The sequence below is a fragment of the Atractosteus spatula genome, chromosome 5, assembly GCF_055471065.1.
Source record: "Atractosteus spatula isolate fAtrSpa1 chromosome 5, fAtrSpa1.hap1, whole genome shotgun sequence".
In the NCBI taxonomy this organism is placed as follows: Eukaryota; Metazoa; Chordata; class Actinopteri; order Semionotiformes; family Lepisosteidae; genus Atractosteus; species Atractosteus spatula.
This window is the reverse complement of record NC_142710.1, coordinates 37,049,335-37,077,264: the sequence shown is the minus strand read 5'-3', so window position 1 is coordinate 37,077,264 and position 27,930 is coordinate 37,049,335. Positions and strand designations below refer to the sequence as shown.

Sequence of the window (27,930 nt, the reverse complement as noted above, 5' to 3'; positions counted from 1 at the left end):
AGTGCTTTGTCACTCCTAATGATAACTATCCATCAATCTCCAGTGGCCGGCAATGAAGATAAATTGAATTAGTATAACTGAGAGTTCAGTGGCAAATGGCGTAATTAGACTGTCAGGATTCCTTAAGTGTAACCTAACACATTTAGTTAGTATAAGGTCCTTTATACGGGCGGATTCACTTAATGTAGTTCTTAATAACAAGTGAATGTTACAGTCATTTAGGGGGGATTAGCAGATTTCTGTGAAATTGAGGAAAAGTATCAGCTTTTAAAACAGTTTCTGCTGCTGAGATGCCAACTTCTGTGTTGCTTTGTGGCCTTTGTTGTGAACAGTGTGTGAAAGGGAATGTTGGCCTTTGACTGACATGACATAACCAATAAACACTACAATCCCTTCATAGCAAGTAAAGCAGAAAGTAAACCCTTGGCGAAGATTGTATTGCTAGATTAATTGCTGAAATAATCTGCTTTTAGGTCCCTTACGAACTGTACTGCTATTTTTTTATCAGTTTGGGATCAGTTAATATTTTTTAAATGCATATTGAATAATGACATTAAAGAGTTGGGGAAAACCTTTAAAAGAAGGTAAATTATATTTTGTATAGGTAGTGAAATCTGTCTAAAAAATGACACTTGTGAAGACGGATAAAATACTTTCGTTGTGCTGTACACACTCTTTCAGATGGCTACAGCAGAAACAGTGGGTTATAGTAAAGGAATAGCCATCTTGTATTCATTTGTATCTTTTTGCATTATGACCAGGTATGTAGGCCTACTCAGCGATTACATATCTATGTCTATTTATCCTTTCCTTTATTAAATATCCCATTAAAAAAAACAACAAAATCAGCAATACAGTACAGAGCACTGTAGGAAATAAAATTGGCTGAAGTGTTCTAATTAAATAAGTCTTGGAAACTCCAGGAAATAGCTTAATTTCATATTAAAACACATGACTACAGGATCTTAGCTAACCAATTAACCCCGGCGCAGCTCATTAAAAACACTCTTTTATGGTGTAGAGTGACTTATCTGCTAACACAGGACATGAAAGACAGAATTTGTAAATCCCAAACTCTGTCTGTAATTGGAAAGGTAGATACGAACAGTTAGTTATAAAGTGGCATGGTGAACTTAAATTGACTAAGAAAAACAATTCTGGTTAGTGTGTTAATGTAGTTTGTAAAACATGATTATGTATTTTCACAAGGGATGAAGCTGTGTTTTTTAAGAAAAACTGATTTTAAACATACTTTCTGTAATTTCTCTGCTTTCTAAAAATAAATGTGTTGTATGCTGTGAATTGTTCATTGTGTGCTTAGTTAATCTCTGGCTTGCTTTAAATATTGGTTTTCTTCCTAAAAAGCTTGATTAAGTACAGAGGCAAAAGAGAACAGAACGGATCATCCCTATAGATTCTTTTCAAGGCAGACTTCTTACTTGCTGGGTTTTTAGAGCAAAATGTAACCACAATGTATATTATTTCCCTTAAAATAAAACTTTTGTTACTGGTAGTGTGACATTCTGCTCCGTTAGTATACAGCATTACCAGTGACAGAATGCTTTATACTGACAGAGCAGTATGTCACACTATTTGTAACAAAAATACAGAATCCCCTCAAAAAATTTGAAAATTTAAATTTCTTTTTATCATGGCACAGCCCATAACATTGCAAAGGGTCTGGAGTATCAGCAGAAATGAACAAAGCATGGTGGGTAGTAATATAAAAGATTAAGTCATAACCCTATCTTAACTGGTGTACGAAGGTGTATAGTATTGCAAATAAAATTTTTAGAAAGGTTTTTGTTTAATCTATGTATTTTTCCCTGAATCTTTCAAAGTAAGTGTAATTTAAAGATGGAATAGAAAGAGAACCAGGTAAAGTGATTTTTTTGTAAACGATCAGTTATTTTAGAGATCTGCTTAATGGATGGGTGTGTGTTGAGTTTCAGGGACAGTGTGTGGTACTACATCCTGACCACAAGCTTGCCTCTTGTTAGTAACCTGTGGTCATTGTTTGTTGCAATGAAAGATACAGGATATGTGCTTTCATCGACAGACTGGAACCAATACACTTGTAAATTGCTTTCATTTTGTTTCGTTTGCTTTAAAATCCTTTTCTTCTTTATGCAAAGAAGAAAGTAGTACAGTTGAACAATGGAATTGCCAGCCATTTGATTCTCTTAAGATGAAAAATTTTATTTTTCTTTAGAATTCAGATTTTTTAAAATAAATGGAAAAGGAAACAAAAACTGCCTTTAAATCAATTTTTAAGTATTTTTCTTGCATTTGCTGTTTTATGGTCCTACTATTTATTATATTCTAGGTGTATTCTAGCTTTAATGCAAATGCTTTCATGATAGTAATATTTATGAGTCTAATAAAGACAGATAATTTCAATGAAAGATTAATTGAATTGTTAAATCTCAATATAATATATGTAGTAATGTTGCTAGTATCTTCAGAATGTGCCTTAAAAAATTCCTAAGGCCTTAACAGTCTTTGGTCTTATTTTACTACAAAGCACACTGCACGGGTACTAAACCATACATTCTTGTGGTCATAAGCGAAGTGTAAATCGAAATAGAAATTGAGATAATGTAAAAAAAAGCTACAACAAGCAGAAGATTTCTGTAAAAAATAGAAAATAAGAAAGCTTTTTTTAAAACAATAAAATTTCTATATTTCTTCTAAGTAACATACAGTTCAATTTTGAAGGATGTTTTAATGATGTTCTTAATGTAATGGAAAAAACAGTAGTGTATTTTAATTCTTATTCACTATTAACAAATACAGAAATTGCAAACATCCGGCTAAGCACAAAGAAAAAAAATATTTTGTTTTAAAATGTTTTTTGTCATTTTTGTTTTGTCTGTTCTAGATACACACATAGCAGAATACTTAAATATAGCTGAATAATATAAAAGTGTGTATGTGTGTTAAATACTGGTGAAGGTTTTTTGTTAGATAGAAATTTATAGCATTCTTTCAATCTTCATTACAAAAGCTTCCACATAAGCAAAGAAAACATATAGCGCTGCTTCATTGAACAGAACTAAAATAGCAGTCTTCAGTTTCACTGAGATAGTATAAAGTATGTAACATTATTCAGTCAGATAAATAGCATCATTGATAACGAGACTTAATTGCATGTTCCGAAAGAGGCTATGAATTGCCACCTGAAGTATATTAGTTTACACTGCACTTGTTACATACCATCGTTTGTCTTGTGCAAGAAGCATATAGCATAGAAATATGATTAGCCCATTAAATAATGATATATTTTCATCTTACCAATTCTCGGCATTCTATCAGGTACTGTATTGTTCAATGCCGGGAAAACGGGTGGCTTGACAGATAATAGATATTCCCACCATCAGTTGTTTAGACATTTCTGTCTTTCGTGACATTGGAAAAAAAGACAGGGAAGAAAATAAAAAGCAACCAAATAATGTCAAAAGATCAAGAAATCAATGGGCTGGAGGAATGTGATCCACATTTCAGAGCGCGAGCTTCTCTTTCTATTCGCATTAAGTCCAAGCAAGTGTCTGTAGCAGCCACTAAAGTTGCTTTTATTCACTCCCTAGGAGATGTAACCCAAGCATAGGAACCCTTCTTGTGATGCGGAGATCGCAGCAAAAAATAGCTTTTTACTTACAGGTTATTAACCCGGGTTTATTGGGTTACATATTTAGCAAAGTCAAAAGTGTCTCAGGTTCATAATCAAGGGTGCTGAGCAAAGCAGATGGTTTATTAACGTTTAGGATCTTGTTTCCATGTAAAGAATGACATTTTGTGGAGCCTTGTGTGCGTTTTGGGGGGGGACTGGTCAATTAGTGAAGAATATCTCAGTATCGGCATTTAAGTATCCTAATGCGGTAATCTGATTACTTTCCTTAAAGAGGCATTCTGTGCGTCTGAAACTTAGACAAAGCCTGTTCCACTCAGTGATTTCTAGACTTTTCCCTGTGTGATTTTTATTTCAAAAATATTTTTGTCATTTCAGTTTAATATTTCATTGCCACTATTGTTTTTATGTGGATTCGCTGTTTTACTGATCATTTTTATTTCATTTGAAGGGGAAGTACTTTATCGATTTAGCTTTCAGAAGACCTTTGTAAAATCAGAAAGCAAGGCATTTTTGTTGAATATTTTGAATTTGTAAATTTTAATTGTATTTTGGGATTTTTGCATGAAAGAAAGACTAATACCCTTAACAAAATGAAGTATTCCTTAATATGTTAATATAAATAGTGATGATTGTGAATATGATCAATAAATATTACACCTATGTTTTATATATAACATGTGTATATTGTATATAGTTTTTATTAAAAAAAAATAATTGACACCTCTAAACCAAACATGTATGATTTAAGATTTAATCGTATTTATTATCAAACAATGGTAGTATTGTATTTACAGTATTTTTTGATAAAGTTATTTGCTAATGGAGCTGTGTAGTCTGTAGTTAGCATTGTTTTACTGAAGGCAGTACTTCTTGAATGGACTGTCTAATTTAAGCTGTAGCTCCTAGGGCTTAGTTTTCCCTCAAATCCCAGTCAACACTATTATCTTCTGGGCAAATTTACTTAAGGCTTGTAGGTTTTTATGCGATAGGGAAGCTTGGATTGGTCTCCTTGGTTTCAACTTCTGTGGAAGTTGTGCTCTGTAATAATGAGAAAAAAAATCCAGTCCGCTCTACTTTGTGTTGCACACTGAGACCAAGAGATAGACACAGGATTAAAAAAACAATTTCTGGACATTTCTAGATGATAAATTTAATTTCTTTGCTATTTGGAGGTCTTCTTTGAAAATGCAATTGTAATGAACACATTCAGAAACCGGAGAATAGATTTACCCTCGGCTTCAAATGGTTGACGTTATCGGGCTCTGTCATTCGCTCCTTCCTATTTTCGAGCTGCTAATTGATGTTTTTGATGTCGGGAAGAAAATTGAAGAAAATGTCATGTGTGAACCAGCGCGGAAGTTAATAAGATTGACTTCGTTGACAGAATTTACAATGAGCGCAGAGACCGCATAATGGGACCGCTGCGAATTCGTGTGCTCTCTTTGGAGGGCGAAATTGACACCTCGTGCTAGGCCGGCGGTCGATATGGAAAGATGGAACATTTGGGGAAGGTTCCCTAATCTCGATCCTTTTTTTGTTGTTGTTGTTTTCCCACTTTGGTCTGCAGAGCTGATTTGGCTGCATTAGCAGCTGTTTATCCAGAGGGCTACTGCCCTGGACCCAGCCAAAGCTTCAGTGGAGTCTCCCAGGGCCGCCCAACAATGCTCATTCTTTATGCTGTTTTGAGTTTGAAAGCCACAGAGCTTTAAAAAGGTTAGATTAAGATATGTCTAAAGATACACTAATATCAGTCAGGGTCATTGCATATGCTTGGGCGATGCGAAATAAAGCTCAAACTTAAATCCCTTAGAATAAAAAGAAAGAAACCAGCGTGGCACCATCTTGAGCCATTTATTGAGCGTTGGCAAAAAGCCGAGCACTTTCTCCATTGCTGTTCTAAATTCTTATACTTTTTTGTTCTTTTTTCTTTTCTTTCTCTCTGTTATTTGTTACTCTTGACTAATTTCATAAAGTTCCAATTTCCCATAAATTGTTTTTTTTTTTGTGATGCAATATGGCAAGGTGTAATGGATTTCTGTGTTTAATTAGGAAACGGATTAGTCGAGTTTGGTTCAGCGCTTCTGATTATTTTTCTGGCCTTTAGGGGAATGCGCTAAAACCCTAATACGGTCAGTACCCCCAAGCGGTCTCTTTTTGAAGACGCTGAACAAAATGTGGCCTCCACTAGAGCTCGGCCTCCAAGGATCTTGGGTAAGGGACATTATTCTCAGAATAGCCAATTAATTCCGCTGGCAATGATCAGTTAGCGCTTCTTCTCCCCTTCCTCGCCATTTGAAATGCTAACACAATGAAAATTTTTCCATTGGTCTGTGTCCCTCAGCTAAGCTATTGCCGCGGGCTGAGAATTTCATCGACTGATGAGACCAGAGGCAGCGCCGATAAAAGGTTACCATACGTGACATGCACACCAAGTGCGAACGCTACCTTGAACTCGAAAGTTCTGTAACTTTTATTTGACTTTTTTTGTTGGCAAGGTAAGACGCGCGTGAGGCCGCTGAGAGGTGAAAAAAAATTCCGTTCTCTTTCACCGACAAAGGAGAATCTCGTGCAGTGTGCTGAACTAATTGTCAGTAAAACGTTTTTTTTATAAAAAAGATCTCTAACAGATTTTCTTAAAGGCGAGAAAACAATGCATTAATGCCAAGGTGGGTGAACGGTTGAAGTGTTAAACCGTGGAAGACTTGATTTAGTTTCTCTGTGAACCCTATCGTATGCTGATCGAGTAGATAGACATTCGGCAAAATTATTTTGCACCATATATATTTTTTTCCAAATGGAAAAAAAAGCCAGCTGTGATTGGTTTATATAAAATCGTTGTGCTTAAGTTTGACGTCATTGTTAACAGGATTGCGTAGTCCTGTTATTAGCCTAAACGCACACGTACACAAACGGCAACTCTGGATAGAGCATAATTCTTAGCCTTTGTTTTATATCTTTCTGTGACCCATTTAATTTTTTTTTCCCGTTTAGGATTTTGTTGCAATGATATTTTTTCTCGAATTCTCACATTTATATTCTGTCTGCTTCTAACCATTATGTGTGCTTTGCTTAGTAGGACAAGGCAAGTAAAGATGGTGCAGCACACCTGTCATATTTCAACAGAGGGAAAAAAAAAATCAAGCCCCTTCTCAAATTGTTAGTAAAAGACACTGGCACAGAATAGGTATGGAGTTTTTTTTTCTTTTTCTTTTTTTTTCCCTCCCTCAGCTGTCTATGAGGAGTTAGGCAGGTGGCTCCCTGTGGCTGACTTTTCATGACAACATGCCATTAGAAATAGCGGTCCTGTTGATCAATCCTGCCGACATGACAGCTTTGCCGCGAGGCCTGGCTCTTTGAGCACCAGCACTGTGGCTTTTCCTTCCTATTTTTCCACACTAATTGGTGAAAGTTCTCTTCTGTGCTTGTGGCATAGGGTTTTTTAATAAAAAAAAACATTGTCACAATGAAGTGTTAACTTCGTAAGAATTGTTACTGTTTTTTAATTACCCATATTATAGTAACCCACCTTTTTTGGCAATTTTTTTCTCATTGATTCATTAACTGATATTGAGTTTTTCAAATTAATATAATCTGTATTTTAGGGCAAAAAACAAAATTGGCTTAATAATTTGAATGCTATACAGAGAGCTATTAAGAATGCAAAAAAATCTTTTGGCCTCAAAACTAATTTTCTGTGTTTTAATGCCTCTCAGTATATATGTGTGTGAATGTGTGGAAAAACAAGTAAATATATTTTTCTTAAACTGCAGATAAAATAGCTAACATCAATAAAATGATACATGCATAAAAGTTTCTCTTCTGTATTTTTGTGTGTCTGCAATTCTCACATTCATAGAATTTAACCTCTTCTATATAACTATATAGGTGTGCTACAGTAGGTCTTGTTTTCATGAAAATTGGCTAGTATGTTATTTGTGTTTTGTATAAATTACAATTCCTCTGTTTTCTCAGAATTTAAGTGCTCGCTCTTTCCTTTTATTTTTCACTTAAGAAACATACTTTATTAATGCTCTATTTGAACCCTCCCGCCTAAAGCCTTTAAAATATGGATTAAGAGTCACATCATTTTCTTATGCAGGCTTTTTTTGCCTCATGCCTTCCTTCAAAGTGCTCAGCATTCTCTACTCTGATATTCAAAACTAAGTAAATTAGCAAAAAAACATTAAATATTTACCCTACTATATTTAAATGTCTTGTGTTTGTCATTTGCTGCTTATCCTAATTTCAGTTGTTTAGCCTTGACACTTGACTTTGAGGACGTACCACAGGAGGACTGGGAACAGTACGTAGATATGTTTTACCAATAAGTAACTGTATTGTTAATAGACTTCAACGCAGCTGAGTAGTAGTTTGCGTAGGAAAGGCAATGTGAAGTGCTTTTAAAGGAATAAACATTTACTGCTCACAAATTTTTTTTTGCTGGTTATAAGTGTAATGAGATTAAAAGTAATCATTCTTAAAAGCAAAATTATTTCTTTACTTACACGATTGTAAATGTACGTTTTGCTAATCTGACATTGTTACCATTGAAACATCGCAGTGTTGGGAAAATGTAGTATTTTATATTTTTTTGACATTTCCTTTTCCGTTCCCATTTCCTTTTGGGCAAAGCCTGAGATTACCCTTCTGTATTTAAGTGTGAAAGTACACAGTCTCTTTCCTTTTCCTTGCCGAAAAGGTCTTTTCATCCTAATAGCAACTGAAGTACCAGCGTGTACCCCCACCCAGTGGCACAGAGAAAACCTGACCTCAAAACACTGACATGCCATCTGAACCGAATATGACCACACAAAGGCATGTAAGGTTGAGCGGGCTTGCTGCGACAGAGGAAAGGATATTGATCTAAATGTTTTATTTGGCGCCATAAAAATAAACATGCAAATGAAGTGCTCGAAAATATCAGTTCTCCAAATTGTGTCCTAAGCTGTTTTGTTAATATTTAAGCTTGTGTGTAGCTATGAAAGAGGATGAAGCTATATCCAGTATTGCAGTGAAATCTGTATTTTATAACCTCAAACAGCGAGCTCTGAGCAGTTTGCTTTAGTGAGCAGTTGTGTTTGAGATGAGGGTTACTTCTGTATCCTTGTGCCTGGCTGCCGAGAGGACTATATGCATAGCTAGAAGTGTCGGGAGGTCTGTGATATTGTTTTCTTCACATTAATCATTTGGTAAATCTGCGCAATTAACATTATCAAGTTGTCGGTTGGTAAGAAATCAGACATGACGAGTGTGAAGGGCGGCTTAGGGAGAATTGGGCTTTAAACCCTCTCCAGATCGGAGTTAGGATCAAAGGAGCTTGTTTTATGTGGCTGTATGAGACTTTGAAGTCTCGAATGCACCTACAGCACTCATTTCATCAAGTTCACTAGTGTCTTAATAGCAGATCAATAAGTTTCAAAGTCGGAGAGTTAATTTGATACTAGTGCTGGTGTGATCATGCTGGGCAAATAGAGCAAGAGCGAGATGTCTATTAGAAATGATTAGTTTTCTTTTTTTTACAAAGAGATTGTACTTATTATTATTGTTTCAGGGCTGGTAGAAACTTGCCGCTCCTTTGTGAATTTATGGATAATTTTACGTGTCCATAGGAATGTACACACAATATGTATAATGTTGGTGTTTGTTTATGGATTTGGATTTTTTGGGATGAAAGTGTTAATATAAATGTATTATTATTATTAATAAAAACAATTATTATGCCTTTACATTATTTAATATTAAACATGTAATAGGCCTTTTTGCATTTAAATCACTACAGTATTGTACCAGACAAATAAAAATGACAAATTATTGCACCGTACAATAATAATTACTTTTAATGCTATGTAGCACTAGATAATTGTAGTCACGATGCTGTAATTTTTCAATGTTTTTAATATTGAATTAAAAACACTTCTTTGTAAAAAATAAAATTAGGATTTATCAATTATTAAATTATAGAAATGAATGAGGAACAAAATCATTTTTATTGTGTGTAGCTGTATTATCTTTTCATTAAATATGATGGAAATGTATCATACTTCCAATAATTTAAAAATACAAGACTTTTTTTTATTTTTGTATTTTCTTGTATATTTGTTTTTAATTTTAACATTTTAACCAAAAATGTCTAACTTTTCTTTTTAGCCGGTTCCGTTTTATTGATGAGTGTTGATGCTGGATTTTCTAATCCACACAAATACTGTAACTCAACCTCACTTGCAATGTTTGCTTATAGTAAGCCCCTGTAAAAGATATTATTGGCATTTTTCAATATTTCTTTAAAAGAGAAATATCTTTTTAAAGGATTGCTCGTCTTTTAACACTGGCATTCGTTTTGTCCACCGTTGAAAATTGTGTGTGAGAAAAGAGTAAAATGGGCGCCGTCGCCGCCGCCAGCGTTGAAGAACTATGCAGAAATTTCGAGATTATAAGCAGCTTTGCGTTTTCTTAAAGACTTTGCCATCTGTATTTGCAGCCCATGGGTTGTGGAACTGGGGGGTCAGACTGGCACCTTGAGAACAAAACTCCAATTTAGAATGTTCATCTAAGGGTTGCTAATGGTATTAGGGGCTGATGGGGTGGTCAGCAGGGGCTGTGGATTATGTGAAGACACCACAGCTTGACCTAGACCCTAGCGATTCACCAGTCTGATAGCATTAGTGCCCACAGCTGTCATTTTTTATACCCTCTCTCTTGCCCCCAAATTTTATTTTAAAAAGAGTAAAAAACGGCGGTCTTGAGATTGCTCTTCAGCTCTCTCCCAAAGAAAAGAGCACTGACGGTACTGAATATCCCATTTTTGAGAGGTCTTTCGGATAATATTCGGGTTTGCGTTTTTTTCTTTTTTTAGAGCTTAGTTGGTTGTTGTATTTGACAAAGCCAAATGGTGAAACCAACCAATATCAAGGGTGCAAATATTGTTGTTTTTATATTCTGCCGGGGTTTTTTAAATGTGAACTGATTTACATGGCCTCTCGAGTAAGATTTGAAAGATGCTATTTAGACTGTTGTGCGTCCTTATATTGTAGGTAAAGGCAGTGTTTTCATGGGATACTTGGTTTAGTATTTTTAAAGAGGATGATAATTTTCTCTGCGTGTTTTTGAAGATGTCTCGTCAGAAAGATGGCAAATGGAAGAGTGGTCTGGCTGAAATTCTTTAGGGCTTGTAGAATCTTTTAAACACAACACCGCATAAACATTTTATACTGATGTTTATTCTACTCACAGAGGGGAAAAAAGAATTTAGAAAGTTGGTCTTCCATTTAATATGTTCACACTAAAAGAGAATTCCAAATTTTGGTCTTAGTGTAAGCAATTCATTTGGTCTAAAATGAGAAAGACAGTGTGCAGAGACTATGGGGAATAGATCAGGAACTTGATACATTTGATAAAGGTGTTTCTTGTCAGATTTGTGTAGGAATTATTTACTACGCTGTCTTTTTTGACTCCCTTCTGTTAAAGGCAATGCATAGGGAAAATTGTCCCAAGTGGGACAAAATATCTCATCCTCTGCTTCTTAAAATGCAGATTTCATGGAAAAAGAAGAAAAAAAGTTGTCTCCTCTTAGAACACTATGAATAAAATTTTGGACAGCTGTCGGAAAAGATGTGCCATTTGTGGTTTCATTCCTTTCAGCAAAATGCTGAATTTGTGAGAGTTGGAATATTGCATCTTTTTTTATTTCTCCTTTCACGCACAATAAAATCCTGCTTCATTAAAAGTGTATTAATCTGGCCTCTTGTCTCTAGGGAGACTCCTTAAGATGATATTGTGTCTTTTTCTTTAAATTGTTAAAAAAAATCTCGCAGATTTGGTCCCTGTCAGTCAGAAATAATTGTGTTCTTAATCTTGTCCCTGATGGATGACTTGGAGTTCAGCAACGGGCCAGCTCCAATGACAAATACAATATTAATATTCATTAACTGCTTTGACAATGCTAATTTTGATGCAGTAGTAAAGGGCCTTCCAAAGTTAGCGGCCAAAGCATCAGAGCAGCGCAAGGTGGCAAGATAATTTGTGCTGGTTTACTGAGCTGAAGGCTTTTAAAGTCTTTAGCAAAAAAAAGCTAGGTACCACAAACAAAATAAAAGAGAAAGGGAAAAGTTCTGAAGCATTGGAAGGCAGGACTGCGGAAGTAATACGATCAGAGTCTGCTGCAAAAATTTGACACCTCCGATGCAGTTTCTTTGAGTGAAATTTTTTTTTATAAAGTTGCAACAAAAAAAGCATAACATGGTAAGTCAGCACATTCTCGATTTTGTTTAATCTTTTTGATCTTTTCAATTATCGCTATTTGAAGATCAATAGTCATTTTTTCTCTACTATGGTTAAAAGACGCACAGCGGTGGTATACTGTGTGGTAGGATCGCGGCTTTAAGAGTAGGCTTCCACTCTTTATGATGCCATTACTTGGCCGCGCAAAATTTTAGATTGCCGAGGCTTCAGGAATTTCTGTCTTGTATCTGTTTTCTTTTCGTTTTATTTTTTTTTGCTTTCTTGGTTTTCGTCCTCCTTGTTCTCTGTCCTGTTAAGAGACATGGAGAGCATTAAGCAAGGAGACTGCTTTTTAGGGATATCTTTTCATTCTTTTTTTCTGCTTTATTCTTATTTTCCTGAAACCATGTCAGAAAGTTCTTGCATGGGCAAAAGGCACTACCAGCGATGATTATCCTAGAGAAAAAAAATTGCACGGATGGTTTTTTCCCACCTTTCACTTCTTTTTGCGTGCGTGTATGCGTTTGCCTTTCCCCTTTCGTTTGAATCCAAGATCACATTTGGGACGGGTTCGTGGCGGAGGATGGACGTTGTTCAAGTTTTGCCACGTTAGGGCAACTTCTGTAGAAGGGGCTCAAGTATCTTTATGTCCGCCAAGCTGCAGAAAGCAAGTCCTGGCTTTTATTCATTCAACTTGTCTGAGAAAGAAATACGGACACAAAAGGGGGCTAAACGGGAGGTCTAATGATGAGCAGGGAAAGATGTATGCTATTGTGAATTTTGCCAACAAGCGTGATAATTCTGTGAATGGGACGGTGCTTGAGCATCCTTTCCTTGGAAGACCTGATGTTGCTGCGTGCCTGTCTTGTCTCAGCTTTTGTTATCGTCTCCTGAAATCTGGTGGAGGCTGCTGTAGGTAGGGTGCTGCCCTCCAGTGGATTAGTCAATGACAGTGTGATGTGCATCTTGTAGGCTGTCTGCTACAGCAAGTGGCAGCATGCTTGTTTTAACCAAGAACCGAGAAGCATCCCAAATAGAGCTGTTGTAAATGGTAAGCTAAGCTTTTTTTTTGGTTGTTAGTTTTTTTTTTCCTCATATCTTTTCCAAGCCTAGCAAGAACAGCTGAATTTAAAAAAATATATTTATATATTAGTTGCTAAATTTATGAGAATATTTAGTTTTGATATTTTATCTGATCTGTTTTACTTCTGGCTAATTAGTATCAGTTTGTGGTTTGTTAATGTACTGTCTGCATGGTTATCTTTTCTCTGGTTAAATAATACATTTTCTGTTTTCCCTGAAGTAGTCTTGAGACTTTTCAAAGGGTAAAGGGTTTCTTTTTCTTAGAAAATGACGCTAAACTTTTTAATGTTCAATTTAAGAATGTAGTTTCAGTTTTTGAAATGCAACTCTTGTGCCTTTTGTTATTTGTTAGTTCGCATGGCAGTTCACATTTTCCTCCTATAATCTGATGCTTTTTTTGTGTCTCTGGGTATTTGTTTGCTGCACCGATACTTTGAAACTTTTTTTTTCTTTTTTAAAAGAAATTCAGTTTCTCTTAGATTTGCTGTATTTCAAATGAGGAAAGCAATGGATTTGAGAATTTCCCACAAAAAGAAATCATTTCTTAGACTTGTTCATGTTCTGGTTTTCCCCCTTCGTTTAGTTACTGTAATGTGCTGGCCAGGAAGTACTTCCGTGTTTCTTCGGACTCTGGTAGATAAAATGAACAAGGTTCGTCTTCAGGCTGAACAGGCTGACTTTTGGCAGGTGTGTTTCTTTGTACTTTGCTACTGGCCGCTGCTCCGGTTAGTTGAAAGTTACGTGAACGTACGGCTCTGAATGGAGCTCCCGGCTGCATAGTTCAACCTGGCTGTCTCTTTTTCAGACACTTATGCCTTTTTTTCTGCTCAGTTACTTCCTCGTGTTTAGAAAAGCCCAGGAGAAGGCTTTCCTCGCTAAAACTGCCCATCCCGTTGGCCACACTATTAGCACTTCATTGTTGCTAAATGATTGGGAACTGTCCATCACCAGCAAGCGAACTAGCAGTTTACTTAAGAAATTGCACGTGCGACAAAAGCAGCCGCTGGAGTGTGGTGGTGGCTGTGAATAGAGGGAGGGAAGGCAATTAGCCGCTACGTTGTTGGGGCTTTTTACTTGTCAAACTGGAGTCTTGTAGCTTTTGTTATTGGCATGTAAAGGAAATTCTCAGGGTTTTGTTTTGGTATTAAGGGCCTAAAGATTGCTGGCTGACGCTTTGCACGCGAAGGCCAGATAAGTGCAGGGAACAAAAAAAAAAGACAAAAAAAACCCAGAAATGTTGCTTTAGTTTGTTTTTCCTCTTTGCATTGCCACCCCCAAACCCTTTTACATTACTTTTTTTCATTTTTGTTTTTTTTTCTGAATGTTTTTGTCTTGCAGTTCTCTTAAAAAAATATGAAAAGCCAAATGAAAACCACGTAAGACTCAAATGTTCTCTTTGGAGCTTCAAAAGTTTGTGTGGGAAATATGAATGCTTCTCTCAGGAGTATTGAAAGTGGATTTGAAAAGAAAAAGAGAATTGTTTCGGAGGAGATAGCGGTTATTTTATTTTTTCTGGTCCTTTGTTTGCTAAATTGAATCAAAAAACCACGCAGTTGATAAAAATGACTTCTGTTTCACAGTTGATTTCACTAAGCAAAGTTGTCTTGTTTTGGGAAAGCTTTGTCAGTAGAAATTACATGCTCATTTTCAGCAAATCATATTTACCTTTTGAAATCGATACTATTATTTGATGATGAATCATTGAGTGTGCATCTCCTTTCTCTATAAATGCCAGTGTTTTTGAAGAAAAAAAGGCTATATTTCTATCAATTGGCTGTTATTTTGAAAGATCTTAATGTGTGGCAGCATGGGAAGGGATAAAAAGCTTTTAGCATGAACGTTGGGGGTATTAGTTCAAGTACAATAAACCAAAAATAAAAGAAACAGCAGTAGGTAAATAAAAGCACAACCCCAAACGCCGACCCACGTTAAGCAAGGGGGAAAAAAAGCCGCAGTTGCATTGTCTGGTAGAGGTCAGTCAGAGTTAAGTGCGAAATTCTTTTTTTTTCATCTATTCGTTCTCATTCTGAAAAACAAGAGCCAGTTGTAAGACCCTACGTAGGTGTCACATCCATGTCAAAGTGACAAGAGAAAAATACCTTTCTCACGACACTCCTTCCCCAGGAAATGCGTTCTGAGCGCATTGACAGCCTTGCAGATAAGTGACTTGCTACACTTTGCTGATCTTGCTCTCTTTATGGACGCTGTTGTCTTTTTTTTTCCCTTTGTCTTTTTCTGTTCCACTCGCCTTGCTTGCTTGCACCTTGTTGTAGCCTTCGAACTGTCAGCCCAAAGGCACCGCAAAGCCCACACAAGTTGGTGTCTTTTACCTGGCTGGGAGAAAATACTCCTACTTTTATTTTTCTTTTGTTTTGTTGTTTAGTGCTACACTGCCCTAATACTAGCAGCCGAGGTTTTTTTTTCCCGGTTACCCTTCCAAACTTCTCCACCTTGAGCGGAACCGCACCAGAATTGAGATGCGTCTTGAGCCCAGGATGTCGGAGGATTCAGTACGTTCGCGAAAGGCCAGGCCACAAAACTGGAGACCTCTTGATCTTGAGAGACAACTTTTTTAGTACTTTGAGCCAAAAAAGAAAAAGATAAACAAAAGAGAGAAAAGGTGGTGTGTGTGTGTTGAGGGGGGGGCAGGTTGAGAGACAAAAGCTGTGTGGGGAAGAAGGGAAAAAGAAAGGAAAAAAGCCCACTCGGCATCTAGTCAGCGAGGAAAAAGTTCTTAAGGTTAAGAGACAAGAGCAGACAAAGCGGTTATGTACCCGAGGGATGCTGTCTTAGTGGGAATGGAAGAGCTGAGTAGCAAAGGAGGAGCGCTTGCCTCTGGCTTCTCTTTACTTCAGCAGATCGGCTGCTGGCATCTCAATCTCAATTGCTGGGTGAGTAGCAGGTTTTTTGTTACCTCTCTTCTCTGACCGTTGAACTTCGTATCAGATGGTTTATACTCGCGAATACCAGTGATATAAAAGTGGACAGCACGGGAGGTGACCTTCTATCAACTGCTTTAAAGTAGCTTGAAAGATCTGGACAGTTTTTTTTTTCCTTCCCTTTTTTGTTTAAGTTGATCTGCCTCTGTGCTACAGTGCGATGTGTGGTAGGATGTCGATTTTTGGGGGGTGGGGTGGGGGGGGTGTATTGCAGATAGTGCATATATACATATATTTTAATTTTTAATTGATTGTTAAAAAAGGTGGCCGTGCTAGGAGGAACACTTGCATGAAGTAGTTAGATGTTTTGATATCGGGGAAACAATTTAGATTTTTTTTCTCAGCATCTATTACAGTATATTACTCTTAAGGAGGATCCCCACACGTCTGACAAAGGAAAACGTTATTGCATTACTTTAATATTATTCAAATCAGCCATTATTTATTTTAATCACTTTTTATTTTTTAACATACAAGTTAAAAAGAAAACATCCTGGATAAGGATCTGCCTTCTTGTTCTTGCCAGATGTGACACCCGTTTTCTGTTTGTTTTTTTCACTTTTCCCACAAAAATTATTTCCCACTTCAAGTGCATATTTTTTGCTTTCGACAGTCTGCACGATTTCAAGCTAAAATGTTTCAAATCTTCAAGTTAAAATCTGTATTCGCAAAAGAGAAATATGTGGATTCAGATGAACCTTTATAGAATTAAAAATGTAAACGTATTTTTGGGAAGAACTGAAATCTTTCCATGATTTCACTATGCCATAAATGCAAACTATGAAACTGATTGTATTTTGGAGTGAATTTAAAAGCAAACAAAAAACAAAGCTCTGCTGCATCATGTAATTTTTCTTTTCCTATTCCATCCCTTCTGAAGCTTTGCGGCAGGAAATGTGCTCAAAGAGCTTGTCCCACCTTCGTGTACAGTATCTAAAATTACGCCACTGTTTAGATCGCACTGCCCTTTGTGTCTGTCAGTTTCTTTTATTGTAAACAAGCCGGAGTGAAATCTTGGAAAGAACCCGAAGACATTGCACTCTTGAGTGAAACCTCAATCTTGAGGTTGAGCCATTTAGCTTTAGGGTCTGGTGATGCAGTTTAACTAACACCTTCCATTCTTAGATGTCTGAGTGCCTGTGTTAAGGTTTCATCCATGTGTACATCACACACTGTACAAAGTATCATCACGATCCATCAGATCATACCCTCTGAACACAGTTAACGTCCCTGTCCTTTTAGTCTTTCCGAAATGAGAACTACGTTGATGTTTTTCTGTCTCTTATGGAGCAAAAAACTGTGCGCTCACAAATAATGTTGCAGAATATCATACATTTTTGTTTTCTGTTAACTTTCATTTATTTGTTCTGCATCAGTTTAATTGAAAGCAATGAAAGACAAAATTGCAGGGATTATTTCAGCAAGCGGCAATACAAAAATAGGTTTTGGAACTTTTCTTTATTGCTTTAGCTTTTACAAAGAAAACAGTAATATATGCCAATAAAATGGAAGACTTTGGCCCAGAAATTGTGAAATCACTCCTCTGATCACAGAAACAAGCTTGTCATTACAATAAAGTGAATAGATTAACTTTTAAATATACTCTTCTCCCTATAGCAAAGAGCTCCCTGATTTTCTTTTTTTTTTCCAAATAGAAATACTGATTGGAACTGAAATGATTTGTTAGAAACGGGCTCATTGTGAAACTGTCTTTACGGAATTCAACCCCCAGCAAGATCTGTGCTCTACATTTGCATGCAGAAGTGCACCAACTTATCATCAAACCTCAGGTTTTATCATTTGCTGAGGTCTGCACACAAACAATGGTTGATTTGTACCACGGAAGTTAATCTTGCATAAAACTAATTCAAAACTAAAAGGGTTGTGACATTACATTAGAAGTTTGTTTGGGGTTCTTACGTTATAAGAATATGAAAGTATGTCCCCTCTCCTGTTTCTCAAATGACATTAAGAACTGCAGAATGTGCAATTTGTGCAGAAGACAAACACGGGTCTTTTAAAAGGTTTTGGGATTTTTTGCCGTTTGTCAAGATGTATGTGCCTTTTCTTCATTTTGTATTAATTTAACCTGTGGCAAATTAGATTCATTTTTTTAATTCAGTTGCAATGGTTTTATTCTCTGTACGTGTGTTTTACATATGGAGATGTTATGGATCCTGTGAAAATACATTTTTTATTCATCTCAATTAATGTCAGTTTTTATATAGTGTATATTGAGTGTGGTAGATAAAAATTAAATTTATTCAATTAGGTTTTAAAAATTATTTTATAGAGCATTTGAGGTAACAGGTTATAACATATTTGTGCTGTGTTTTTGTGTTAAAATTTAAACACATTTTTATTTGGATTTCTCTCATTATTTGCTGTTATTTTAGTGAGTTTCTTGTGGCGTGGGCGCGCCAAGGAAGTCAAATATTACATGGTGTTATTTGTCAATTTTGCGTTAAAGGATGTATAGTCGGTTTGATCTTCACTACAAACAGGTGAAAAAAAAAATTAAAAGGGCAAATTACTTTGGAAAAAAATTTGACTGTGACACTGGGATTTCACAAGGCCTTGCAGCAAAAATTTTGCCCGGGGCTTTTTTCCAGCAAAGTTTCCAATCTGATGGCTGATCACTTGCAGGTTTTGTGGCGATGACATCACTGTTTCATGGCCTGATTATCTCCACGTGCTCCCTCTCTCCCCCCTTTTTGTCCTGTGATGCTCTGCATAAGTAATTTGAAGTAATTGAGCCTAACAATTACGAGGCCTAACGTGGAAATATTCATGCATGGTCTTGCAGGAGGCCGTTTATGTTGAAGCTGGTTGGTTACTCATGAGAACAGTCCATATGGGGGAAAGCAGGCCTGTATTATTTCATTCATCAAATCTTTTTGTGTTGGTATGTATTTCTGGTAAATGTGGTTTAAACACGCAAATTTTAAAAATCCTTATTTAGAAATACTGCCAGTTTTATGGTTTAACAAAAGTGAGCTTCAGGTCGAAAGCTTTTTAACTCCTGACGCTTAATGTAACAATAATTCTACTTTCTTTATGAAACTGATTTTGATAACACCAAAGATAGTTGAGAAGTATTGTTCTGGTTGCCTTGAACATTGCTCAGTATAGTATATAATCCGCCTTTTGGAAAGACATACGGTGCGAGTGGGGGACGCTGGGAGTATTATGGTCATGGATTTCTCTCCCTTGAATGCACTAACACACACACAGATATACACCACATATGCGATTTCTGCATTTTGTCAGAATGAATACTTGGATGTAAGCCCCTGGCGCTGCTGTTTATCGGTTCACATGTTTGGCAGCTTTCTGCTCGCGCTGGAATTTGTCAACCTGAGAACCCCTATCCATCACTGGCCTGTCAGGTCACTTCCTCCCTGAACCATCTCGTGTACACAATACAGCTCATTAGAGATGGGGAGCAGTGGTGACATATCATCATATCATGACATAAAGCACGGAGATACGCACTGACCCTGAGGGAACCAGAGGTCACAACCTTCATATTTAGTGTTTAAATTGCTCAGTGAGGTGCCACAAAGCATAAATGAAAAGGGAACTTCAATGGTTCTGTTTAATACTGCGTTTCTAAAGGCATCTTTTCTCTGTATTCAGACATTTGTCGGCTTTCCTTACTTTAGTTCAGAGTGGGACAATGTAGACCAACAAGTAGCAGTGTTTTTAATAAACCCTAATGAATTAATTTTCTTTTTTTCCCCTTTCCCTAAAGTACCCAAAACATGTAAATACATTAATACAACATGCAGGTCTTTAATGTTGGGACTATTAATTAATGCAGCAATAATCATTGTTTACTGCACAGACCAGAGGAAAAAGGTGTTGTTGCTATGTCTGTCACTACTACTGCAATCAGGAATAAAGGTGCTTTAACCTTTTCGGGTTGACCAAGCACCGAGATGAATTAACCTCTTCATTGTCTGGCCAAACATACACTCACTTCATGATGAGAGCTCAGCTTATTGTGAGATTACAATGTGAGGGCAAGGACCCCCATGACCCAGCTTAGAAACTGTCAATTACGATTAATGAAATGACATTCTGCTTAATGGCATTACTAAAATTACAGCCACACACAGAACTTGCAGCGATTTGTGGTATGGTGTGTCAACGCTCGTTTTGTGACCAAGCAGGCTGTTCATTTTTTCCAGCTAGAGACAGGATTCACAGTGTTCAGCAAGTCTTTCTCCAAAACTATTTACATGTTGGATTAAACAGTTTGTATCACAATGTTAAGAAGAATCTGTGTGTAGTATTGCATCACTGTAGTCACAAAATATATTCCACCAGACGCAGGTCTGGACCCTACTAAAAACAAAAAATTATTTAAGGTGTTCATCATTATATGGTGCAAATACATCAGAATTAACATAAGTCACATTTTAGAAACTGGATGTTTCTTATATTATAAATCAGGCTTATTGTGTGAAGGTTCTGTTTCTCAGTCCCAATTAGCTTTGGGGAAAAAAATGGCCGTCATGCAGCTGTTGTAATTTTGAATAGGCTGACACAGGAACTACTTTACACCCAAAAAAACAACAACAACAATGCAGTATGTGTGTGGTAAGGCTTGAAGCTGGGATTCCTGAAGGGTTAGGGAGCTCAGGCCATTAGGTTGGTCTTTTCTGTTTTTAAGTTGGGGGGTGGGGGGGTGGCTGGAAGGTATTGAGAATTCCATAGCCAGGAAGTAATCTTTTTTTTTTACATCAAGAATGGAAATATGTGGGAGTTTTACTGGAGTGGGTTTTGTGTTTCACACAGTCCTGAGGTATTGTCTGGGGACAACATTGTATTAGCGCCTCTGTCATCATTTGTGTTAAATGGTGTTAAAAAAGAAATAAAGTCCATTTTTTTTCATAGTGAGAAGAGTTTTAGTCCGTGAAAGAAGGCCTTGTCCAAAGCAACAATGGGGCAGTTAGCGCTGGGCAGAACCTTCGACACAACTGAAGCCACATTATACTGTGAAAGAGTGCTGGGCTCTGTTTTAAGCAGGTTTTCAAAAAGTAGGGTTTAGGAGAAAATGTCTAGTCAAGTGTGAAGTCTTTTAGGGTGATTTTTATGTGGGGGAAGGGAGAGATTTGGGTGAATAAAGGAATTAATTTCAAGTTTGTCCGTAAGGAAATCATTCAGATTCTTAAAACAAAAGTTTACTTCGCTCGACAAGGTTACCACATCTTCTGTGTGTACACTGTCTTCTGGTTCTAGATTTAAGAATTGTTGGGGATCTGTCCAGTTTTGTTTTGTGATTGGTTTGCAAGTTTCTAGTTGCTTTGAAATGTAGAATGTTTGTTCTTCATCTGGGAATTCACCTTTTCTATTCTAGTTGATCTGCTGGCTCTTTTTTTCATTTTTCAGGTACATTTTTAGTCATATACAACTGCTTCACGTGACTATTGTATGAATGCCACCAATTAGGGTTTTAAATCTGTATACAGGATTATCTGTATGCATAGATACAAAAGTGCTTTGGCAAACATTAAGATCCAGATTGTTTCATGGAACCTTATAATTACTGTTTATGAAGGGGTAACACAAGGACTAAGTGGTAAGATGTGACATAGATTTCAAATCTGTACAGTAAATCTTCTGAATATAAACTGCAATTCAAAGTAGGAGTAGCTTTTTGCCTGGTGTCTTGATATCTGAAGGATAAAGTAAAACCAAGAGAGCCAGCAAGCTTTCCTCTGTGCATCTATTGTTTTACTGTGCTTGTGAGCTCACAGAAGCACTGTTCAGGCCCCGTCTGCAGCCTGGCTGGAGAGAATGTGCATGGGTTAGGGGGTGGCATTGCGCTGTAGAGAGGAGTGGAGGGAAGCCGGGAGACCCTGTGGTCCTTATTTAGTTTCCACTGTCTCTGATAATAGCCTCCGAGGTGAATAGCAGGCTTTCATTCCTCTTGGTTTCCCTTCGTACAATTCAGGGCTAGCAGGCAGGAGAGAAAGATGTGGTCCATTGCAGGGGTACAAGTGCTCAATAAGGCTTGGGCTTGCCACATTCCACACCGTGAACGGTTTGATGGCGGGGGGGGGGGTGTTTTGTGTTGCTAGCTTGTGGATCTTGATTAAGTGCTCTTCAGGGGTCACAGTGTAGCAGTAGAGAGGCAGAGGGAACATGGTAGGGTAGAATTGACTATATCTAGCCATTGCGAAGCATAGACCAAGCCTTCCCTTTTCATTCTATATTGTAGTACAGCACTGAGCAGCAGTATGACACACTCTCCCCTGACCTGCTGTTTGGCAGTTGCTTTTTGGATTTCTTAATTTGGTATCTCAGGATCAGATTTGTCACTGGAAAAAAAAAGATAAGGCAATAACTGGGGAAAAAAACAGGGGATTACAAAATTTACGTATTTATATACTCAGTCTGGTCCTCATGAACTAGGGCTATAAAAATCTTTGCTTCCTAAGAGAAAATGAACGAGAAATACTTGTGTGCAGTGTATACTTAGTTTATAGTGGCAGGGTGTTGCTCAAAAGAAAAATAAACTGTGCAACTAGATATTGTTTATCTAACCTTATTTTAAAAGGCACATAAACCGTTAGGGAGCTGGGTAGTAAATCATTGCTTGGATCCTTGCGTATTGCAGGTCGCTGACTTGTTAAAAAAAAATGAACATACAGTATATATACTAGATGGCCTTTTGGATGGTTTCTGAATAGAAAACCTGACAAAAGAACTAATTTAAATGGTTTACTAAAGCTTTCAAAAGGGGGGAATTGACAACATTCTTTCACATCATTACCAGAGGAGAACAGGCAGCGTTGTGCTGCCAGCACTCACACTTAGTGGCTGACTTGTCAGGATGTTTGACAGCTGTCAAAGCTTCTTTTATTCTTGACTGGATTTCAAGACGGGCTAAAATAGGGAAACACCTTGATTTTTTTTTTCCTTTCCTCTTTTCTACAGACTTTTTAGGTTTTCACATTTAAATTGCTCTTCAAGATACCAGTTACCCCCAAAACAGGGGTTTCATTTTGCCAGAAGTCTTAATATTGGAATGTAGTAACTGTTATATGTGGTGTATTTTTATTTGTAGCTTTTTTTAAAGAGCTGCTGTTGCTGATGTATCACATACATGCAGATGGGTGTCATTCGATTCTGTCACTGGGTGGTTTCCATGATCCATGTTTACTGCCCGGAGAAGCGAGTCCATTTGCAAATATCTGTTCATTCTCTCACAGATTGAGAGAATTTTAATGGAGTAGTTCTTCTCTAGAGGTTAATCTGTCAGAAACTAGATGGACTGCAGTAAAAGGTGTGCTGTGTAATCTACGTTCTTGGTAGTTTTTTGCAAAGAGAGAGGGACTGTGCTTACTGTATTTCAACGTTATATAGGCCATCAGCCTTTGTTTTCCATACCTAGGAATTGGTTGAGGAATGTGGGACAATAGGCAATAGATGTATAACATTTTCTGGTGGCTCTATTTAGCTTGTTTGCTGCAGTTAAATTGTTCTTAAACATCACCATTTTAAACAGTTGATCAATACAAACTTCATATACCTATATTTATGTTACTTATGCCATGCTGTTCATAATGAAATGAAGCGGAAAATTCAATGCTTTCAGATTCAGTCCTCCCTTCTCTTTTGGTGATCTACACAATGAAGGGGGATGCTACACAGATTCTTTTCCAGGACAACAGCTAGCCTTGATTCAAAGCTCAGTTTCAGTCAAAAACTGACAAAATAAATTTTGCAGTTAGGAGCTCTTGAGTCCTTGACAAGGCATTGTGCTTGAAATTACCATTCAATGGCCAAAGAAGACAAAAAAAAAACTTGTATTATGTACAGCATATCTTTTCAACTGACTCTTCAAATGTAGCAACCATTTTAATGCTGTTTAGACTTTTGCTGTGATTCTGATTAGGAACTGCCAGTCTTAGCTTGAGCTTGTAGAGATAAAAGAAAATAAAGACACTTTCCGAAATGAAACCCGACTCTAATCCATCCATCACCTACTCCTGGCCTTTTTAATCCATGCCGTGGCCTAATCTGGTTAAATTTCCTTACTGCAGAGCTTCAGTCAAAGTCCTCTGCTGGGAATATAGGAATCTTGCAGTTGTATAAAGCCGTGTTATGGTTCAGTACTCCCTGTTAAACCGTAATCTTAGATAATTGAAAAAGGCCTTTGCCACTTATCAACACAAAGAGTAGATTACATTGCTGAGACCAATTTAGCAAATGTTGAAATTATATTTTCTTTTATAATGCAGGCCAGGGAGGTGATTGCTTAAGAGGTGTAGCAAATCTGCACATTGAATCGCAAAACTGAACTCATCCTTTATTTTTTTTTCGTTCTGATACATTGGTCAGAGCTCAGTTTGCGTTTCACACCTCACGCTTCTCTACGGATGAGTAAGAGCATTCTGGCTGAAGAAACCTTGTCTTGTATACAGCATTATTTTATTATTTTCATTGATTGCAAGTGATTTAACTGGGCTACATTATTTGCAAGCATATGTCCTAAACGTGGCCAATCAGGTGGATCTCCTACTGCTGCTGGAGAATATATGGCAATCTCGCACTTGGTTCTAACTGGTTTTCGCAAGCTTCCTACAGTTTTAGCCACATCTTTTTCATTTTGAAAACGCTGTATATGATTAGTGCAGTCAGGTGGATCAGGATCACAGTTTTCTTTTCTCTTAACAATCTGCAGTGCCCCTGCCCATTTGTTTCATCTGTAGCGCTTGCCCCGGTTACTGAAGCCTTCACAGCTGATCTTGTTTCTCCCCTCTCTTGCAGTCTAACAAAGTGCCCGTAGTGCAGCACCCTCATCATGTGCATCCGCTCACGCCCCTGATCACGTACAGCAATGAACACTTCACGCCAGGGAACCCTCCTCCGCACTTACAGACCGACGTGGATCCCAAAACAGGTAAGGGCAGGACGGGGTGGTCGTCTCTGCCACGCTGAGGCGCTGACAATGGGCGCGTCTTCGGTAAGATCTGGAAACTGGCTCCACGAAACACCACACGTGTCAGGTACAACCTTAGAAGTTAACCATGGATTAGTTTTTTGTTAACTGACGTGTGTTCAGCAGCTGTGGGCAACACCTTTAAACTTAAGCAGGTTTAAAGGAACACAAAGGCGCTTTATGCAACTTGGCCACAGGAATCTATAGAGTAGCAATGGGGGTTTGTGTCATTGGGAGTTCTCATCTTCCAAAATAAATTGGCCCAGAGCTGTTCACAGAAGTCCGAGGTAAAGTCCAAGGGAAAATGTCTGATGGGGGCTTCTCTGTGGAGGGTGTTCTCTCATAGCTTCTGATGGTCTGAAAATATGTAACTGCAAAGTTTTTTTTATGTAGCATAATATGATGGAATCAATCTTACTGTTCTCCTATTGCAAGCAAACGCTCATGATGAACCTTTATTTTCTGTGGTTAAAAGGCATATTTGAGTGGTAGGACTGCCTGCATATCTTTGGAAAGTAATTAAAAATATGCCCAAGGATGATTATCCTTAGAGGTTATTCACTCTGGATGCATTTCAGACAAACTCAAGTTTAGTTTGAAGCAGTGCTTCGATTCTTCATACTTCATTTACTGTACAGAGTATTTTTGGAAGAGGGCTGAAGTTTGTTGGAGACTCGGCTGGCTCCTGGTGTTTTATTTAACTAGGCGAGTTAGTTTACAGTGACAAACCTGGAGACCCTGTTTACACAGCCGGCTGTTTTCTTGAGCAATTTGAATGAAGTACCTTGCTCAAGGGTACCACAGCAGCATCCTACCTGGGTTTGGAAGTAAAGATCCTCCCATTCAGAATTCAGAGCCCTAAATACTGCTCCCCACTGCTGCCTAACTTGCTGCATTAAGTTTATTTTATCCCAGATATTTACATTATTAGTTACATTAACTGTATTGTTGTGTAAGATAAAGTTGTGATGCAAGAGAAGACCTCTTTCTTTTCTGTGTTTTGTAGTGGCTTATCTCTGATTTAATGGGTATAAGCACTCCTTGAGTTTTTTAACGACTGTTATTCATTGCAATCTTTGGTTTAGAGTGTTTATTATTATTACACACTATAATTTAAAAATCATACAATCTTGTAATTATATAGTGCAACATCTCTATTCAATTGAAAATAATATCTGTATAGATATCTCATTCAACTGATACTAGACATCGCCATCAACTATAACTGCACTTTAAAGGACTGACTTGACAAAGCCCACAGTAGTAGCTCTGATGTTAAGAGAAAAGCAGTCCACTTTATTTTGTAAGTAGAAGAATTTTAGTATTTTTAACTGGAAAACAGCAATGACCAAAGGTAAGTTTAAAAGGCTGCTGCATGAAAATTGAAATTGATTGGCAAATTAATTGGATTGAAATTGTTACATTCTATTAGTTTTTCTCAGTCTGGTTGTTGTATTGTCTCCTATTCTGTCCATTTCATTTTTCTTGACATTGCCATGTTAACACATTTGCTGTAGTGCTAGGAAAATGGTTCTTGAGATGTTATCATAAAATGCATTTCTTATATTTTCAAAAGAAAAGAGTTCCTTATTTAATGCACATTCAGGTTTATAAAGTTTGCCTTACCCACTCTGTATAGAAACTACCTCTTCAAGGTGGACACAGTACAGTTTAGTAGCAACTGGACCTCATTGATCACATTGAACTCAGAATGTTGATTTTTCTTAAATGATTTCTCAAGGGATCTGACATGCTTATCATTTAATTCAGAAATACTGTGAATTTTCATCATTGATTTTCTGGAACAAGATGTAAGTTTCTTATAAAGGTTTTTATTTATGTTTTCTTCTAGTGTGTAAAATAGCACTGTTGATGACATAAAACATGCAATATTTGTCATCTTGCAATAGGCTATCATCTGTGAACAGAATGTTTTTTGAGTGTCGTATTCTTTGGATTGATCTCTTTTTTTTAAACTCCACAAATTACAATTCACAAGTTTGAGGGCTTTACACCTACTGCTAGATGGAGTACTCTTATAGCTCAGATGGAAATTGCGTTTCGAAAGCAGTATTAAAATAACGCTTTTGAAATATTTAAATATGTAATTACAAGGTGCTCCAGATTCAGATTAAATGACATTAAAGAAAACAAAACCAACATTTTACCACAATTTGAGAGCAGAAGCCAAATACTTATGTTTTTCCACTATTTTACTTATTAACAACCATGAAAGTGTTGTTATTATTATGTTAATAAAAAAGTCTGGGATATTATTGATCCTGTATCGCAATATCTTTGGTTGTCAGAGTCAGTATGTTTAGTTTCCCAGGAGAATTTCCTGGTTTCACAGTCTTTCTCCAAGAATGAATTTGCCTTTTAGCTGCCCTGTATATGCAAAATTCCAGTTCTTCCAAAACCTTTCGACAAGAGTTATACTGAACTCATCTAGACTTAAAGGCCTATTAACTATCAGACCTTGCAGTTAAAATGCAAATGGACAGAGATGACAAAGGTGAACTCAGGTCTTGTTTGACTGAAGTTTTGCTGTAACTTTTTAAGAGCTCAGTTGTTCTTTTATCCCTTCTGCATTCAAGTTCAAAAAAGTTCTAACATTTGTATGCCACTTTTTATGCCAAAGGATCTCCAGGGAATGTTACATATAGGAGGGTAACCACTTCTTCCATTACTGGAGTTCAGCAAAAATTTGGGTGATGCACTCTTCTCCAGTATCTGATCAGGTGGTAAACAATTATTTCACCAGCTGCCTACATTTCAGTTTCTTATACTTGCTCACTTTCTTAGTTGCAAAATATTTGGTAATTATTTTTTTAATGATGACTCTGAAATAGGTTTCACCAAGGTTCTCTCAAGTTGGTATATAGCTTTATTTGATGCTGTGAGGGTGCATTTAGCAGAAGAGTATATTTTGAATAAAAGCAGTGCTGCTTAAGGTTTTTAGTGTTATAAAATCAGCAGTATTTCAAGACTGTTGTGAGTTGAAGATCGCTTATTTTCATCATTATTGAGTCACAGTCTCTACTTGTTTCTCTTGGACAATACGTTATTTGCATGAACTGTAATAAACTTAATACCAAACTTGT

At 37.1% G+C, this 27,930-nt stretch overlaps 1 protein-coding gene across 11 annotated transcripts in view; it reads left to right on the top strand.

Moving 5' to 3' along the window:
* tcf7l2 (transcription factor 7 like 2) overlaps nt 1–27,930 on the top strand; it is a 109,095-nt gene that overhangs the window by 59,995 nt on the left and 21,170 nt on the right. For all 11 annotated transcript variants that reach the window (XM_088915843.1, XM_088915840.1, XM_088915841.1 and 8 more), the window contains one exon: nt 24,655–24,787. In XM_088915843.1, coding sequence (XP_088771969.1) covers nt 24,655–24,787 — 133 coding nt within the window. The remainder of the gene's footprint in view (nt 1–24,654; nt 24,788–27,930) is intronic.